The following is a 15712-nucleotide window of genomic DNA, read 5'->3' as shown; positions in this document are numbered from 1 at the left end:
CAAGAAATTTAATCTAAAAATTAATTGAAATGCGTTGCAAAACAGCGTCTCACCTGAAGAAGAGGGATGGATTACATCCGGTGTACCACAAGGTTTCACCTTTGGGCCCCTCCTATTTAATATCTACACAGTGGCTCAGATTATAACAAGTAACAAGGCAAGAAAAAATACTTACTAAGTTACCAAGTACTTCAGTCAACTTTCTAGATCACTTGAAATAAGACAAAACTAACGAGTACGTTTTCATCAAGATTTAGGAGCTTGTGTTCAGTTATTAATTATAATTAAGTAATTAAGTGCTGGTTCTGCTGCCATATGTGATTAACTTTTAACATTTTTTTCAATAATCTGTCACTGGATCTGGTACTTTTTCCATCGAAAAAGTACCAGATGAGTACCAGAGCCAATTATCTTGATTTAAGCCAAGATAATTGGCTTAAATCAATCAAGATCGTGTGTGTAGCAACAAGGTGGTTAAAACGTATTTACATCATAAATACACAACAATATAAAGTCATCAACAACTGAAGCATTACTTTTAGCCAAAAGTCATCAAAATGTTGGTTTCATTTATTGGGACTTTAAACTGCTGGGTTTTTAGTCCAGATTCAAAGGAACTCAGTGTTTCAGCTGTTTTGCAGTTTTCTGTATGTTTGTTGCAGATTTACGGTGCATAGAAGCTGAATGCTGTTTGGTTCAGGGGATGCAGAGCAGAACCAGAATAAGTTCCTATATCTCACCAATTAGTTACTTGTAGTGTGTCAAGAATTTTTCACCTGAAATCAGATTAAAAACACTTGGTGAGACTTTGTGTTTTTGCCGCGTATCGTCGTTATGCAGATGATACGCTGCTCTACATCACAGCATCACCAGGTAACTATGAACTAATTTAGTAGAAACTTATAAAACATAAATGCATGGAGGTGCCATAACTTTCTCCAGCTGAACAGAAACAAACTGAAGTTATTTTCTTCGGACCTCTAATCTGGAACAAATTTCCAGAAAACTGCAAAACAGCCGAAACGAAGCAGACTTAAGCGGCTGTGTGGAGATGTTGAGTGTTTCTGCAGCACAAGGCCTGAAGTTCATCCAGTTATAAAGCCCAGACTGGCTGGTGTGCATGTTGAATATTCATTTCTGCTTCTAAAACGTCCATCAAGAGGTTTTAAATGCAAAAGGAAGGAAGTTTTGAGCTTTAATGTGTTTCATTACCCTTAACTTCTCCTTCATGTCTTCACTTTCTCACAAACTTTAAATGTGACCTTTTAGTGGCTCTCCAGACGTCCTAAAGGTCGTTCAAAGTTGAGCTGCACAATATGACGCTGATGCAGTCGTAACATCAGCAAAATGTGGCTTAACAAAATAATGTCCTTGATGTCTTTCACAATTAAATGTCTCCTGATATTTCACAGCCTAGTTTCAAGTTATTTTTTGAAAAAGTTGCAAAAAAAAAAAAAAAGGTTCAGAAATTGATGTTTCACAAAATAACAAAAAGTCTTTTAGTCTCCAATAAAATACAAAATTTTGAAGGGAGTCAGAATGAGGCGAATGAGAAAAAGTAATTATAGAAACCAAATAGCATAAAATGTAAGAAATATTGAACAGATTCAAAAACTAGCGACAAATAAATGTTCAATATTTGTGTTTTCAAAAACCATGTGTTTATAGCAGGAGATACTGGCACCAAAAAATGTTTTTTAGTTTTAATAAAGTGTTTAAAAAGATACAAAAATGTAAAATTTCCTCCAAAACACACAAAGATAAACAAACACATAATCAATGTCTAAGGACCCAGAATGTTTTAGACCTCATTGTTTATTTAAACTTCATTACATCGTTGCATAATGGAGCAGAAATTACATTATTTGGTTTATTTTAATACCATTTGTTTATTTTATTTAACGCTTTTTCAGCAGGGCTGTAGTTAACAAACAAAGCCTGAACAATCAGCTTGTTTTTCTTCTTTATCATCATTATTTTCAGTCTTTCAGGCACAAATGTGATATTACAGGAAGCAGACAGAGGCTGTATTTAGTGAGAACAGCTCCTCTCTGTGGTGAATGTTTGGCAGCTGAAAGCAGAAGAAAACAATTAAAATTCAGCTGGAAACTGGAGGAAACTCCTTCACAGCAACAGAGTTTCATCTTTCAGCATTTATTGGAATATATTTCAGAAAACTGAGTTAATGCATCAGCATTTTTAAAGCAGGAAGTTGTGAAAGCATCATAAAAACCAGATTAGAACAGGATTTCCTCTTATGGGGAAATTCTGATGAGAATGTGAAACGCATAAAAACAGAATAACGAGTAAAACACTTTAATGAAAGGGAAAAATTTTAACAAATATTCTGTAGTAAATGGTCTTTGGTATATATTTTTATTAGCGGATCAAGAAGAAGTTACCTGAAGAGGAAACGGATTTGAAGTCAGATGTGTCCCGAGAAGATACTGTGCCATAATCTGGAAAATTGTCATGATACTCTTCTGTCTGAAAAGATACGGTGTCATTGAAGTCATAAAATCCTAGATCATAGTCATCGTCATACTCTTCTGTCCAAGATGGAACAACAGCAACACCTGCAGAAGTTGTAAAAGGAGCAAGTTAAAACCATCCTGTTCTGCTCTCTAATCTGAACATGGAAACAATACGGCACAACTGCAGACCCACCAAAACATGGCCGCCGCCCTACACCAGGGTGGCGGCCATGTTTAAAACAAGCATGGCTGTTAACCTGCATGTTTTAGTTCTCTCCCCGGATCAATTAACATTGACATAAACAAAGTATTAACTGCCACCAGAGACAAAAACTGAAACACACAGGACTTTAATCAGAAAAGAAACCTCTGCTGATGCAGTGGTTGCTGAGCTTTTTGTTTTCATTGTAACATTTGTTCTTCTTAAATGATCCTTTCCTATTTCTCAGGTTGTTTGAGTCGGTTTTGTTAACCTTAGTCCCTTTTCTTTGATTAGACCAGAAGGTTTCAGAGCGGCCTACTCAAAGTCTGGAAAATTAAAGTGCGGTGGCGTGACCTAAAGCAGCATTTGAAAAAGGCTTTTTGTGTTTACTCTGGGTACCTGAGATAAATTGTGAACATTTCTTTGATTATTTGAAAGGCTTGAGGCATAAAAACAGAAGTCTGCGAAGGGAGGATACTTTTTCACAACACTGTGAAAAAAAATCACTTCCTCAACATCAAATACAAATAAAATCTGTGAAAATGACTTCCTTGAGCAGAAAGATTTCATTTTTTTCACCCGTATATAAATAATCTAAACTATTTTCCTAATAGGAACTCAGAAGCTGTTTTTCTTTTTGGCTGGTTTGTGTCACTAGTATCTCATTGATCCTTAACTCCACAATGTAGTTTGACTCATTTTGAGTCAGCTGAGCTCAAATCCTAACAATAAAACACTGGAACAACAGGAACAGTAACGGCAGCTGCTACTTTTCCATCAACCTCCCCGTACCAAAAACATGAAGCCACCAAGACAGAGTAAAGAGTTTCAGACACCTGAAAAAAACTCACCAAGAGCTGAGATCAGCAGGAAAACCTTTAACGTTTCCATCCTCTCTTCTGGCTCTCCTCCTTAAACGCTCTGCTGTCTGACTTTAAGTGTGACCAAGCTTTTGAGAAAGAGGGGAATAAGTGAAACGGCGGTAGAGGAACTAGCCAACCACAGTTCACACCTCTGGTTGGGTGCTTCATGTAGATACAACAGTTTCTAAGTCAATACAAATAAGTGTACAGAACATTCTGTACACATGTAGCTAATGTAATATGTGTAGCTACTATTGGCTAAATCTCTTCAAGCGAATTAATTTGAATCTGAAGCAGATTGCTAACACTTGTTAGCTAGCTTGGCTAACACCACATACCTTTCTTTGTGCTTCTTTTCTAAGTGGCGCTAAAAGTTTGAGGTCGTCTCACCAGCGAAGCGCTGCTGAATTTACAGGTTGCTGTATGCAGATTCTGTTTTATGAATATTTTCTTTCTGCTTTATGTAGCTGAATTGTATTTCAGAAGATTTCCAGACGTCTTCTCCTGCTGCCAGACAACCACAGCTCGCTGAAGGTAGAAGCAGAAGGTCTGATGTTGAATATTGTTGGTGATTTTGCTCCACAGGTTGGATCTCATGTAGCAGAGAAAGATAAATTCTGGAAGAACCTCATTTATTCAGTCAGTAATCAAATAATTATCCACACCTCAAAACACTTGAACAGTTTAAACAGCTTGACTGAAAAGGAACAGGCTGTGAAATGGTGCGCTGCTGCCTAAAAACGCCTAGTTTCTGTTTTTGTTGGAGCACACTTCTCTGTCTGCTCAATGTGTCTGGCATTCTCTGCATAATGCCACCTTCCTCTTTCCACTTTCGATAACAGATCCCTGTTTCAGAGTGGTAAATATGTATTTCTGCTCATAGTTTGTCCTTAACTTTCCACCAAATCTTTACTGAAACCCTGTTAGTGGTGATGGCGCTCTAAACCAGAAGATCTTTTCTGCCTATAAGGCCTCACACCCGTTTGAGCCGAACCTGAGACCAAGAGACACTTGAGGCTCATGTTAGCCTTGAAAGCAGGAAGCTATTCTTGGTTTCGAAGGTATTAACCTCAAGGTGACCTCGTATGCTTCCTTGAAAAGGTTATTTTTGCTCTATGGTCTATTCAAAACATGCTCGTTACATATTTTGCACAAAATCATTGTCACTTTAAATCCAAATAAGCTCAACTGAAACTCAACGTCTACACTCGCAAGTCAAAATTTCTGCAAACAGATGCACAATCATACATCCGTACATCTTTGAAAAGCAGAAGTGGAGCCTCCTGCACAATCAGCAAGAATTCAGCAAGTGTTTTTTTCTGGATGGCAAAGTCAGCACCAAAACACTTGTCTTTTCCAGCAGCCATTGTACAGCGAATACAGCTGAAACTCAGCTTCGGTTCCTAGGTAACTGGTGGAACTCCGCTGGGGTTGCTAGGTAACTGAGATTAAACGACACACAGTCTACGAATTAGGTGGCTACTGAAAGCAACATATTGTTTTGGATTTCAATAAGGAGGCTGAGTTCAAATGCTTAACACAGTTTTTAGACCTTTATTTGTATAAAATGAAAGGAATTGGAATCCCAAAGTGTACCAGAACATTTCTTATGGTTCATTTTCCCAACAGAATTAACCTTGGTAAACTGACAACATTGCATGGTAGAGTAAACATTATTTTAATCATTTTAATACACTTTAATCATCTGATTAAAACCATTTTCAACAAGGGACAAAACAATGAGTGTGAAATATTCTACAACTCTCTGAAAATGATTATTTTCAGGCTTTGATGCACACGTTTAAAATTAGAGGAAGCAGGCAGAGGCTGCATTTGGTGACAACAGCTCCTCTCTGTGGTGAGTGTTTGGCAGCTGAAAGGAGAAGAAGAAGAAAACCATTACAAGCAGAAATCTACTTCCTGTTTCACAGCAGCAGCTTCATCTTTCAGTATTCAGTGAGAATATTTATAACCAATGCAGAAAGTGTCATTAAAATCATAAATTTTGAGGAATTTGGGTAACAGGAAATTACATTTTCTGCTTTGATCTCATTTGATTTTAAGTACAAGTGAAACGTAAAGCAAAACTGGATAATATGTTTGTAGAAAAAGTAAGTGAACCTCATAATTAGCTCATTTTTTGCAGTAATAACTCTTAAATCTTGATTCTTTAGCCACGTGCTGCTTTGTTTGGGATTCTTTGGGACAAAGCAGGCCCACATCATCAGCCCTCCACTGCTGTGCATTTGACTAATGAAGAGCTGAGCTGATGCATCATCACAGCAGGAGGTTCTGTGAGCTTCAGCGGAGCAGGACGAGGTTACCTGAGGAGGGAAGGGAGCTGGAGTCGTTTCCAGCTGCTGGTTCTGATGTTGGTTCACCGCTTCCACAACCCTCCTCTCCATAGTCATCGTCATCATCTTCTAAACCGCTGTTTTGTGAAAAGGCGGCAACGCCTACAGAGGGTGGAAAAAGGAAGACGTTAAAACGGCCCAAACAAATCATGCAAATGTTAACAGATTTACTTTTAAAGAAATTCAAGAGCTCCTGTTGACGTGTTTTATCAGATTAAAGGCAGCAGAATGTTGGGTTTTTGGTGTCTTGGCCGCCTTTCATGCATGTTTCTCTAGTATTTGTGGTTTTCAGCACCGCGTCTTCACCTCCAGCTTCCTGCAGGAAGCAACCAGGCACATCCGAGTGGTTTGTCATCAAAACTACAGCTGCTGGTGTTTCTGAGCCACTGCGGGGTGAATTCATCTCGCTGTTATTTTGAGATCACATTAAATCGTAAATCTAGCAGGTTGAGTGGAGAACAAACACAAAGTCAGACATAAAGCATAGAAAATGTTTTTTTACGAAATCTGACAAAACAACTTGAGGTAGTTTATATCCAGAGCTCAGGTGGGAGAATCAGAAAAGGCTATTCCATTTAATGTTTTACATATTTCACAGTATTTCCTTGTACTTTTAAACGCTGAAATCACATTTTTGTTAATTTAACTAACACACTCCAGACTTCACTCAGTTTAAGATAAATTATGCTGTAAATTAATTGACAGCAGATCATTTTGGCCTCTAAACTACTGTTATTTTTAACAGAAGGTGCTTTAGTGCACCATGCAGCTCTGCAAAGTTTCCCCTCTTATCAGTCAACAGATCACACATCAGCCAATCAGCATTCACTCTTCTGAACCCACACAACCACTAACTACCTGCTGGTAATGTATTTCTAAGGCAAAACCAACAATAGAAACCAACCCACCGTCGTTGGTGTCTGACCAATACCACAGTTTTGTTTGTTTATTGTGCAGATAATCACAGAAATATTATTATCAACCTAAAATAACACAGAAAGTAAATAAATGCTGCTTTCATGTATTCAAACCAATATAACATCAGATAAGAATGTAATTTCTGCCCTTAATTGGCTTTGGTTAATAACATTTTTATGTTTTTTTTAAATTATCTTACTTAAGTCAAACCATTAAAATCATAAAACTCATTTAAGAATCACCTGCCTGACAACATGAAGTAGACGAAAAGATCTCAAAAGCGACGCATCACGTCCCGATATGAAGAAATTCAAACCACATGAGCAAAACGAAGATAAAATCTAACATTTCATGGCTTTTGGGTTCGGGAGAAAACAGTGGAGAACATTTAATTACCAAAATTACTCCAAGACGACGTGAACGACTCATCCAGGAGGTCACCAGACTTTTTCCATGGCCATCATTTAGATTCAAGGGGGGGTCAAAAATATTCCATCATAATCCATCTTTACCCGTCCATCTTTAAAAATTATAACGTTCAACTATGTTCAGAGTTAGGGAGTAATTAGTTACATTTACTTGAGGAGCTGTTTTTGAGACAATGTGCTTTTAGGAGTATTTTTACTATGCTGTACTCTGAGCATTTTTATTATGAAGTATCTCTGCTTTTACTTTAGTAAACCTGGATTTTCTACCCACTGAATGAAAAACAAACATGTTTTAATAAGACACAGACACACACCTGCAGTTCCTGTTAACGATTCATAAGTTTTTCTATTGAAAGAAACTGAATTGAAAAATTGTCTTTTGCCTGATTTTACTTTTTGTTTTAGATTTTTCTCATTTTTGTCCTTGAAACACCAAAATATCCATTTAACTTTATATTTTGGTCTGTCTGATGATGTAAAGTTTAAAATATTAAATGGCTGATAATTTGATCAGTTTCTCAGTAGTTGAGTTGCCTCCAGAATCATTTCTTGGACGGATACTTTTTACTTTTACTTGAATAAGAATATGTTGAAGTTCTGCTACTCTTACCTGAGAACAACTTTTGGAAACTAAAAGTCTGATTGCATTTCATTTCACATCGTAACATTACAGATCAAGCTGGTTACTTTTCCCCCACAGTGACAGAAACTACTGACGGTTGCCCCGGTAACTACATGTCAACAATGAAATTAAACAACTGCAGTAAAAATATGAATCACCCGTAGCCTCAATGGACAAATTTACTTCTTCTTCCTGATCCGCACCTGCTTCTGTTTTAATCAAATATCTGAAAGTTTTGATGGGAAACTGGGATTACGAGCGCCACATCAGCCAAGATTTTAAAATCAGGGAACATTTCCAATTGAAATGCCTATGTGTCAGGTAATGTGCATAAAGTTGAAAATGTCTGCTCGTCTGCACCAAGAGGTTCCGTGTTAAATCTGTCAAAATTACACAATTTTTAAAAATCTGGTAAAAGACGGAAATCCCCTGACATGCCAAAGAGTAACCCCCCCCAAAAAAACCCCATCTAGATCACATCAGACCTCTGCAGCCTCTGGTAACGGCAGCAGCGCTCATGAACAATAAGGAACAAACTAAGCAAAAAACAGCATCTAAAGGAGTTTCAAGGCCAGAACCACTGCTGACCCAAAAACAAACACAAACTCCGACTCACATCTCGCACTGCAAAGACATTACATTTTATCATCAAGTATTTTTGGCCTACTTTCCAGTGCAAGTGTCTTATAGCAGCATATAGGAGCTTGTTTTAAGCAAATAATTCCTTAATATTGATTAAAAATAAGCTCCATTTCTAACAACAGAGAAATAAAATGTAACTGGAAATAGGACTTTTTTTAATCAATATTAAGAAAATATTGTGGTGTGTGTCACGTTACATCTGACATAAAGCTAACTGCATTTTAGAAAAAGAGCGTTATGCCAAGAATGAAACATGGTGGTGGTGGTGTCATGCTCTGGGCTGCTTTGCTACTTCAGGACCTGAACGACGTCTAGTAGCCGTTGGAACAAAACAAAAACATCCCAACAAAGTTTAGCTCGTTTTGGCACAAAGATCAAGCTGGTACACGTCCGAATGACTCAAAACAAAAGGAAGTTTCAGAGTGGCCTAGTCAAAGTCTGCACAAAAGCAGATGATTCGTACCTAAATTTCTCCAGATATCTGCAAAAAACACTCGTTGATAGTTATTGTAAAATCTCGACAGCAACCAGTCATGAGTCGTAGCGCCAGATTAGCTTCTTTTCTGCTGTCTGTGAAACATTTAGGTGTGAAATTAAAGCAAAACTCTGCAGGAGGAAAATACTTTTTCATGACACTTCATGTGAATTATCAGCTCATCAAATCAGGGGTGTCCAAAGTGTGGTCCGAGGGCCATTTGCAGCCCTTTGAGTACTTTTTAGAGGTCACTGGATGCAATTTTATTAGATTTTTGATGACAAATTTATATATTAAATAGAAAATGAGGGTTCTATTTGAGTGAGGCATGTTTTGATTTATTTTTGCTTCCATTTTAATGTCATAGTAAGTGGGGCCACAAATCTCCAGTAACATTTAAGACCAAATCGGACTTATTCACACAGTTAGTCAAGACAGTTCTCATTTTTATTAATGGCAAAAAACTAAAACTGATAACCTGACAAACAACTGAAGAAACTTAAAATCTCTTTTTTGACCATTTTATTCAAAATATCATATGTTAATTTGTTGCTTAGCGGGTAAAAGCCATTTTACCTTTTTAAGTGAATAAATAAATAAATTGTGGCCCTTGAGTGCTTTTAATTTGGTGATTTTGGACACTGCTGTCCAAAATAATGATTAAAAAAAGCATCTTTTTAGCCATTTTCTGTTAGAAAAACACAAGTTGTTCTCAATTTTCCTTCTTGTTCTCCATAAACTTGAGGTTTATTTGAGTTGTGTCACTAATTTTCCTCCGATTTTTAACTCTACAGTGTAGTTTGGTGTCACCTGAGCACAGACACCACTTATGAAACACTGTAACAGTAGCGACAGCTGCCACTTTTCACCAACCTCCCCCCGCCCCCGTACCACAAGAATGAAGCACGTGCCACCGAGACGGAGTAAAGACTTTCAAACACCTGAAAGAGACTCACCGAGAGCCGAGATCAGCAGGAACACCTTCATCGCCTTCATGGTGTCTTCCTCCTCCCCTGGTCGTCTCCAGCTAGCAGCTGGTGCAGCGCTCGGCTGTGTGACTTTATGAAGAGTGATCGAGCTTTTCAGAGTGAGCAGATGAAGTCAAACGTCAATACAGGAACTAGCTAACCACAGTGTGAAGACCTCAGCAGCGATGTGCATCATCTTGATCCAACCGTATTGAAAAGTAAAGCCGATATGCGACTGATTCACTGCAAAACATGTTCAGTTGCATAAGCTTTAATATTTCCTGATTTTTTTTAACTTTACAGCCTGATGCTTTATTGTGTTTTACCTGATAGGGACACAGAGTAGTGCCTGATTTTAAGGTTTTATCCATTTGTGTGTCAACTCTGACTTTATCTGGGTGACTTCAGGGTCAAGTGCCACCACTTTAAAGAGGGGTGTTACATATTTTCCAGACATACAGCGACATTTTATAGCACAATCACGTAACTATATATTTCCTTCAGTTGTAATAATTCTGTATTTGTCAAAAATAACTTAAAAGAAATTAAACTTTGATTTAGCGCCGTATCTGATGCTTTGAAATTGGCCTCTGTTTCTTTAAGAAGCTCCGACACTTTCCGTCTTCACAGCAATGGACCTTACCACAGGGTCTGCGTTTCATTGGCTAATGCCCATTTCACGTCACAGCGCAGCTACCACGTGCTTGACCGCCTCACAAACACAAGCTACAGTGAGTAGTAAACTCATGCTAATGTACATTGTGGACTAGCAGACCTGCAGAAAGTTTTTGTGTCAGGACTCGAAAAAAAAAATGGTTTTCCGTCAGTGGGGAATCTGAACAGGTGATGTCAGGTATCATGATCATATTTGTGGAACTAAAATTCACAGATTTCTAAATTCTTAAATGGAAAGCCTTGCTTGGATCAAAGCTTGTGCACAACCGCATTTACAGCTCGACCGTCGTAGGATCAATAAGAACAAAGTATCTGCTGGTGTAAGTATTATTGCTTTGCTTTCTTTGTGTTTAGTGAATGAAAAAAATAAAGTCAATAATAAACACATCCATTATGAAAACCTTTTAGTCAAGTACAGCATAATGGCAGTACCGATACAACTTCTACATCCTGAAGCCTGTCTGTTACAGCCTTACGTTAGCTGAACAGATCAATATGCAATGTGACCGTATCTGACATGCATTAAAGATTTTATTTCACCTGAAAAGGCTTTTTACTAAACTGTAATCGTGTTAGCCACGCTAGCTTTTACTAAACTGTAATCGTGTTAGCCACGCTAGCACCGAGTACCGTGTATAAGTCCTAGACACATTCGAATCCTCAAAACCATGAATGCCCGACTTACCCAGCCTTGCAAGAACAACAGGCATCAGTGATCTTGTCCACAGCTATATTTATGCTGAGGGTCTGAGGATCTGCTGTTTTTCTCATCAACCGGTAGCATTTAGCTGCAACGCTCACCATGTTGGAGGCATCGCGTGGCTCAAACACCTTGATGTCGTCCAAAAAAGATGACATGAACTTGTTGGTTCCATTGTCGTGGCAGATATTTTGTGAAAATCCAGCAGAAATGCTAAACTAATCGACTCAGAAATACTCTGCAGAGAGTCAGTCGAAATGAAAAATGCCATGTTTACCCATAGAAGCTAAGGTCTGCGAGGCTTTGCTTGTGAGACATGTAATCATGTGGGACTTTCGAGGGGCTTTTCTGGGCGGAGCTTGGTAAGGTCCATGGTTCTCCATGATGCAACCGTTTCAAAGCGTTATTAGGAGCTCAGACATGCAGAGTGAATTGCTGCTGCCACTAGTCTGGAGGAGCCGTGTGATCTGTGGGGCAAAAACCCAACTGAGGATTGAAGCTCCAAGGCGGCGCATCATTTGAAATAACATGAAATAACACTTGAAAAAGTCAATTCTGCATAATAACAGAACAGAACTTCGAACAAGAAAAGCTTTGTCAGTAACTTCTGCTATTCTAAAAGCATGTTTGCAGGGAGATGAATGTTTGAAGTAATTGATTAGCGGTTCAGATAACCACATAACCACTTATCTAAATGTTGTTTTTGGTAACACAAAATGTTACCACGTGTTTTTGGTCTAGTCCCTAGTACAAATATCTTAGCACACTTGAAAAAAGACAAACTAAACCAACTTTTCATCAAGACACAGCAGTTTGTTTTAATAATAATTCCTTAATATTGATGAGAAAGTTCCACTAACTGCTTATTTTACATATATCATGGGAAAAATGTCTTGTTATAAGTGAAATAAGCCGTGGTGTATTAAGGGATTTGTGTTGTTGTGCTTATTTTAATCTGGACTCACCTAAACAAAGTGTTGTTTCAAACAAGCCCTTTATAAACAGTTTTGACCAATATCTGTTGTTTTGGCACTAATAAAACTTTGTTTCTTCAGAAATTCCACATCTCACCAACTTTTTACTTTCAAGAACTGAAAATTTTATCGAACAACTATGTCACCTAATATGTTAGAGGCACACAGAGCGAGAGAGAAAGAGGAACTCGTTTCCACCACTGAACTTCGCCTTCCTTCCTAATCAGATGTTTGTGAGTCTTAATCAGCATTATCTCCTCTGTGATGTTCTGCTTTCCGGTCAAGTAGAGCGAATAAGTGTAAAACACAGAGTATAGATGTTGTCACCACAGAGACAGAGAAAAACATCTCATATTTATATATAAATATACTTTTGAGTGAAACAGACGGCCCCTCTCCTGCTTCTAGTGGAAAATGTCGGCCTACGCTGAATAAGCCAGATCCCCCCACTGCAGCCCAAAATAACCAGTGAAGAGGCAGAAAACTCCAACCTTCAAACCACCAAAGCAAACAGTGAAACAATGGTGTTTTAATCTATAATATTAAGATCTGTCCAGGATTCATGTATTACATGAGATGTACACATTTACTTCTATAACTGCACTTTCACTAAAAAAGACATTTCCTGTCTGACTGTCCAGTCTTTGGGTGTATCCACGTCATTTGGTCGTCTTGTTTGGTCTGGACCAAATGCAGACCATCTTTCATTTGGTCTGGTTTACTTTCACATTGTACTTTTTGCAAGCGAGCTACACCTTGCAACCAAGTTCACATGGATACCAATAATTGCTCCCATTGGACAGAAATGACGTTGCCAGGGCGAAGCACAGGCTTTCACTTTTATCTTAACGTGGCGTTGATTTGTAACGTCACCACCCCAGGTAAGCCCAAACCGTTACCTAGCAACCGAAGGGGAGTTACTGCCTGTTTGGTGAGCTGGTTTTGCTGCTGTATGCGCTGAACAATGGCTGCTTCAAGAGGCAAGTGTTTTGTGGTTGACTTACTATCCAGAAACCACTTGCTGCATTCATTTTGGTTGTGAAGGAGGCTCCACTTCTGCTTTTCAAAGATGTATGGCTGTATAATTGTGCATCTGTTTGCAGCTATTTTCACATGTGAGTGTAAACGTTGAGTTGGCGGCGTGACCAGCAGCAACTTATATGAATTTAAAATGACAGGAGGCCCCAAAACAGCTCATTCTGAAAGGAGATGAGGACTAAAATCTGATTATCCAAGAATAATTTCATAATGAGCGTGTTTTATTTAGACCATAGACCTATCCTAACCTGTTCAAGGAAGCATAATAAATCACATTTAAACATCCTGTTTTTCCCTAGCTTGATTCTCCCCTGGAGAAATTACACACCGCCAGGCATACATGGCCTCACTCGCATAGCAACCATCTTGTTATGAGATCATATTGACCAAATTGTGTTGGTCGGGAAATCCAGTATCGTGAATGTTGTCACTGCGGTTGCTATTTCATATCAACCCACACAAATCTCTCACGCTAACTCAGGCACAGTGACTAACATGATGACATTTATAGCAACAGCATTCTGTAAAAATAGCTCTAGTTAATTGGTAAAAGATTTAGTTACGTTTATAAGGACAATTATAATTTTGTCATTGAGAAGCAAAGACAAATGAAAAGATTTACAATTTGTAAGTTTACTTTTTGAAAGTGCAACGACTAATCTTCACTGTTTGTTGTGTTGCCATAGTTATGGGTTTCAGCTCGATGTTTGAGCTCAGTTAGGTCACAAATATATCTCAGCAGATATTTAACTTGGTTTGTTTGTTTGTGAGAAGGCTTCTGAACAAACAAAAGTAAAATGTCGCATTTTCCCTGCATTTCAACGTCACACGTTTAATATGAGATCTTGTGGTTCTGGTTTTTTACTGTCACACAGTGTGAAAAAGTTCAGTAGGTGTGACTAGCGAGGCGCTGTGTACGATACGTTTCTGCAACCGACACATTTGCACCATTAATTCATAGTTTCACAAATTCAAAAGAGAAAGGCTGCTGCTTGTTTTACTGTTATCATTGTTTAGGTGATTTTTTTATGAGACTTTTCTCCAGACATTGTTTTTCACACCTTGCAACTCAGCGAGACAGAAGCGGTTTTGCTTATTTGCTTTGTGCCGAACAGCATTTTCTTAATTGATTCCCTCAGTTAATGTTTTGCAAGAACTGGAGGAAATTTTACACTCAGATATTGCAACATCAGATATTAGATCAACTTCTTGTCTTAAGCAATAACAGCATGACTTTCTGCCTGCTTACCATGTTTCTAAGGGTGGGGGCTTTCAGGAAACCATGCATGTTTTCTGCGGCATCATTACAACATGCAGCATTAATGATAAGCTTATCAATGAACAAATATCACGTTTTACTAACCCAAATAAGTTGTAATTTTCCTATTAATTAAAAAAAATTAGGTTTGTGATACATCAAAACTCATAATTATTATTATTTTTAATTATATTTTGTTATATTTTTCACCTGCTCAATGCATTCTGGGTTGATGACGCGTTCTGTACTGGAACCTGCAGAGTAAACACAGGAAGGCCAACTTTACCTGAGTTGTTTATCACAATGCGTTTGGTGTAATTTTAGGTAATGGCACATTGTGACGCCATTTGCTGTAATTTAATAAAATTAAATAGTAAGGTGACACTGAATCACTTCCTACATGAAAAAAGAGCACTGGGAGAGAACCGAACACAAGGACCTCTTTGTGCTCTCAACATTTCTAACCAGAAGACTTTGACTCATTTATACGAGCAGAACTAAAGAAGGCTATAAGGTGTGATCTTTACCTTTGCAAGCTAAAAAAAACCCAAATGCGGTGCTGCCAACCGTTTTAATCCACAAACATCCTAAATCCCGCCACCTAGAGAGGGAAACACGCTGTTAGAGACAAATCAGACAGGCAGAGTTGGGAACTTCTTTAGATGCTAACTGAGCTAATGCTACTTCCTCCGGTACTGAATGTGAAACCACGGACCCTAGACAGCTGCTACCCGACCGGACACAGCTACTTGCAGAACTACTTACCGGATCACGCAGTCTGACCGACCGTGTCATTCATCGTTTCATTTATGAAGCTGAAGGCAGCAGCACCAGCAGCTCCTACGGCCAACTTTTCCTCCGTTTGGTCCTTCTCATCTTCATCATCTCTTGTGTTTTCTAAATTCCCGTTGATTTCAACACGTTCCGGTTCATATGAAAAAAAAAAGGCTTAAAGACGTTACTCATCGCTGTTTGGCTGGACGCAGCTAGCGAGCTCAATCCGACCTAGCATACGCCATTTACCCAGAATGCATTGCAGAGTAAACGGTATTTTATTCAAATAAACAGCCTACAGTACTACTACTGTAATGTTTTTACATCTAAAATAAATATTTAGCAAA

At 38.3% G+C, this 15712-nt stretch overlaps 1 protein-coding gene across 3 annotated transcripts; it reads right to left on the bottom strand.

The window, feature by feature from the left end:
- Positions 1 to 1797: 1797 nt before the first annotated feature.
- On the bottom strand, positions 1798 to 15617 carry LOC145548645 (uncharacterized). 3 transcript variants are annotated; one of them, XM_081599430.1, is made up of 8 exons: positions 15357 to 15617; positions 14802 to 14845; positions 9920 to 10056; positions 5864 to 5995; positions 3878 to 5412; positions 3528 to 3625; positions 2403 to 2576; positions 1798 to 2071 (listed from the first exon to the last, which is right to left on the bottom strand). In XM_081599430.1, the coding sequence occupies exons 1-5, from the start codon at positions 15384 to 15386 to the stop codon at positions 5321 to 5323; spliced, it is 435 nt and encodes a 144-aa protein (XP_081455556.1). In that variant the 5' UTR covers positions 15387 to 15617; the 3' UTR covers positions 1798 to 2071; positions 2403 to 2576; positions 3528 to 3625; positions 3878 to 5320. The 3 variants fall into 3 exon arrangements, with proteins under 3 accessions (XP_081455556.1, XP_081455557.1, XP_081455558.1); XM_081599431.1 differs by having other exon boundaries at positions 2403 to 2487; XM_081599432.1 differs by having other exon boundaries at positions 9935 to 10056; positions 15357 to 15606.
- Positions 15618 to 15712: the final 95 nt, after the last annotated feature.

Source organism: Poecilia reticulata, chromosome 18 (assembly GCF_904066995.2).
Source record: "Poecilia reticulata chromosome 18, P_reticulata-male-v2, whole genome shotgun sequence".
Lineage (NCBI taxonomy): Eukaryota > Metazoa > Chordata > Actinopteri > Cyprinodontiformes > Poeciliidae > Poecilia > Poecilia reticulata.
This window is presented reverse-complemented; position numbering and strand designations above follow the sequence as displayed.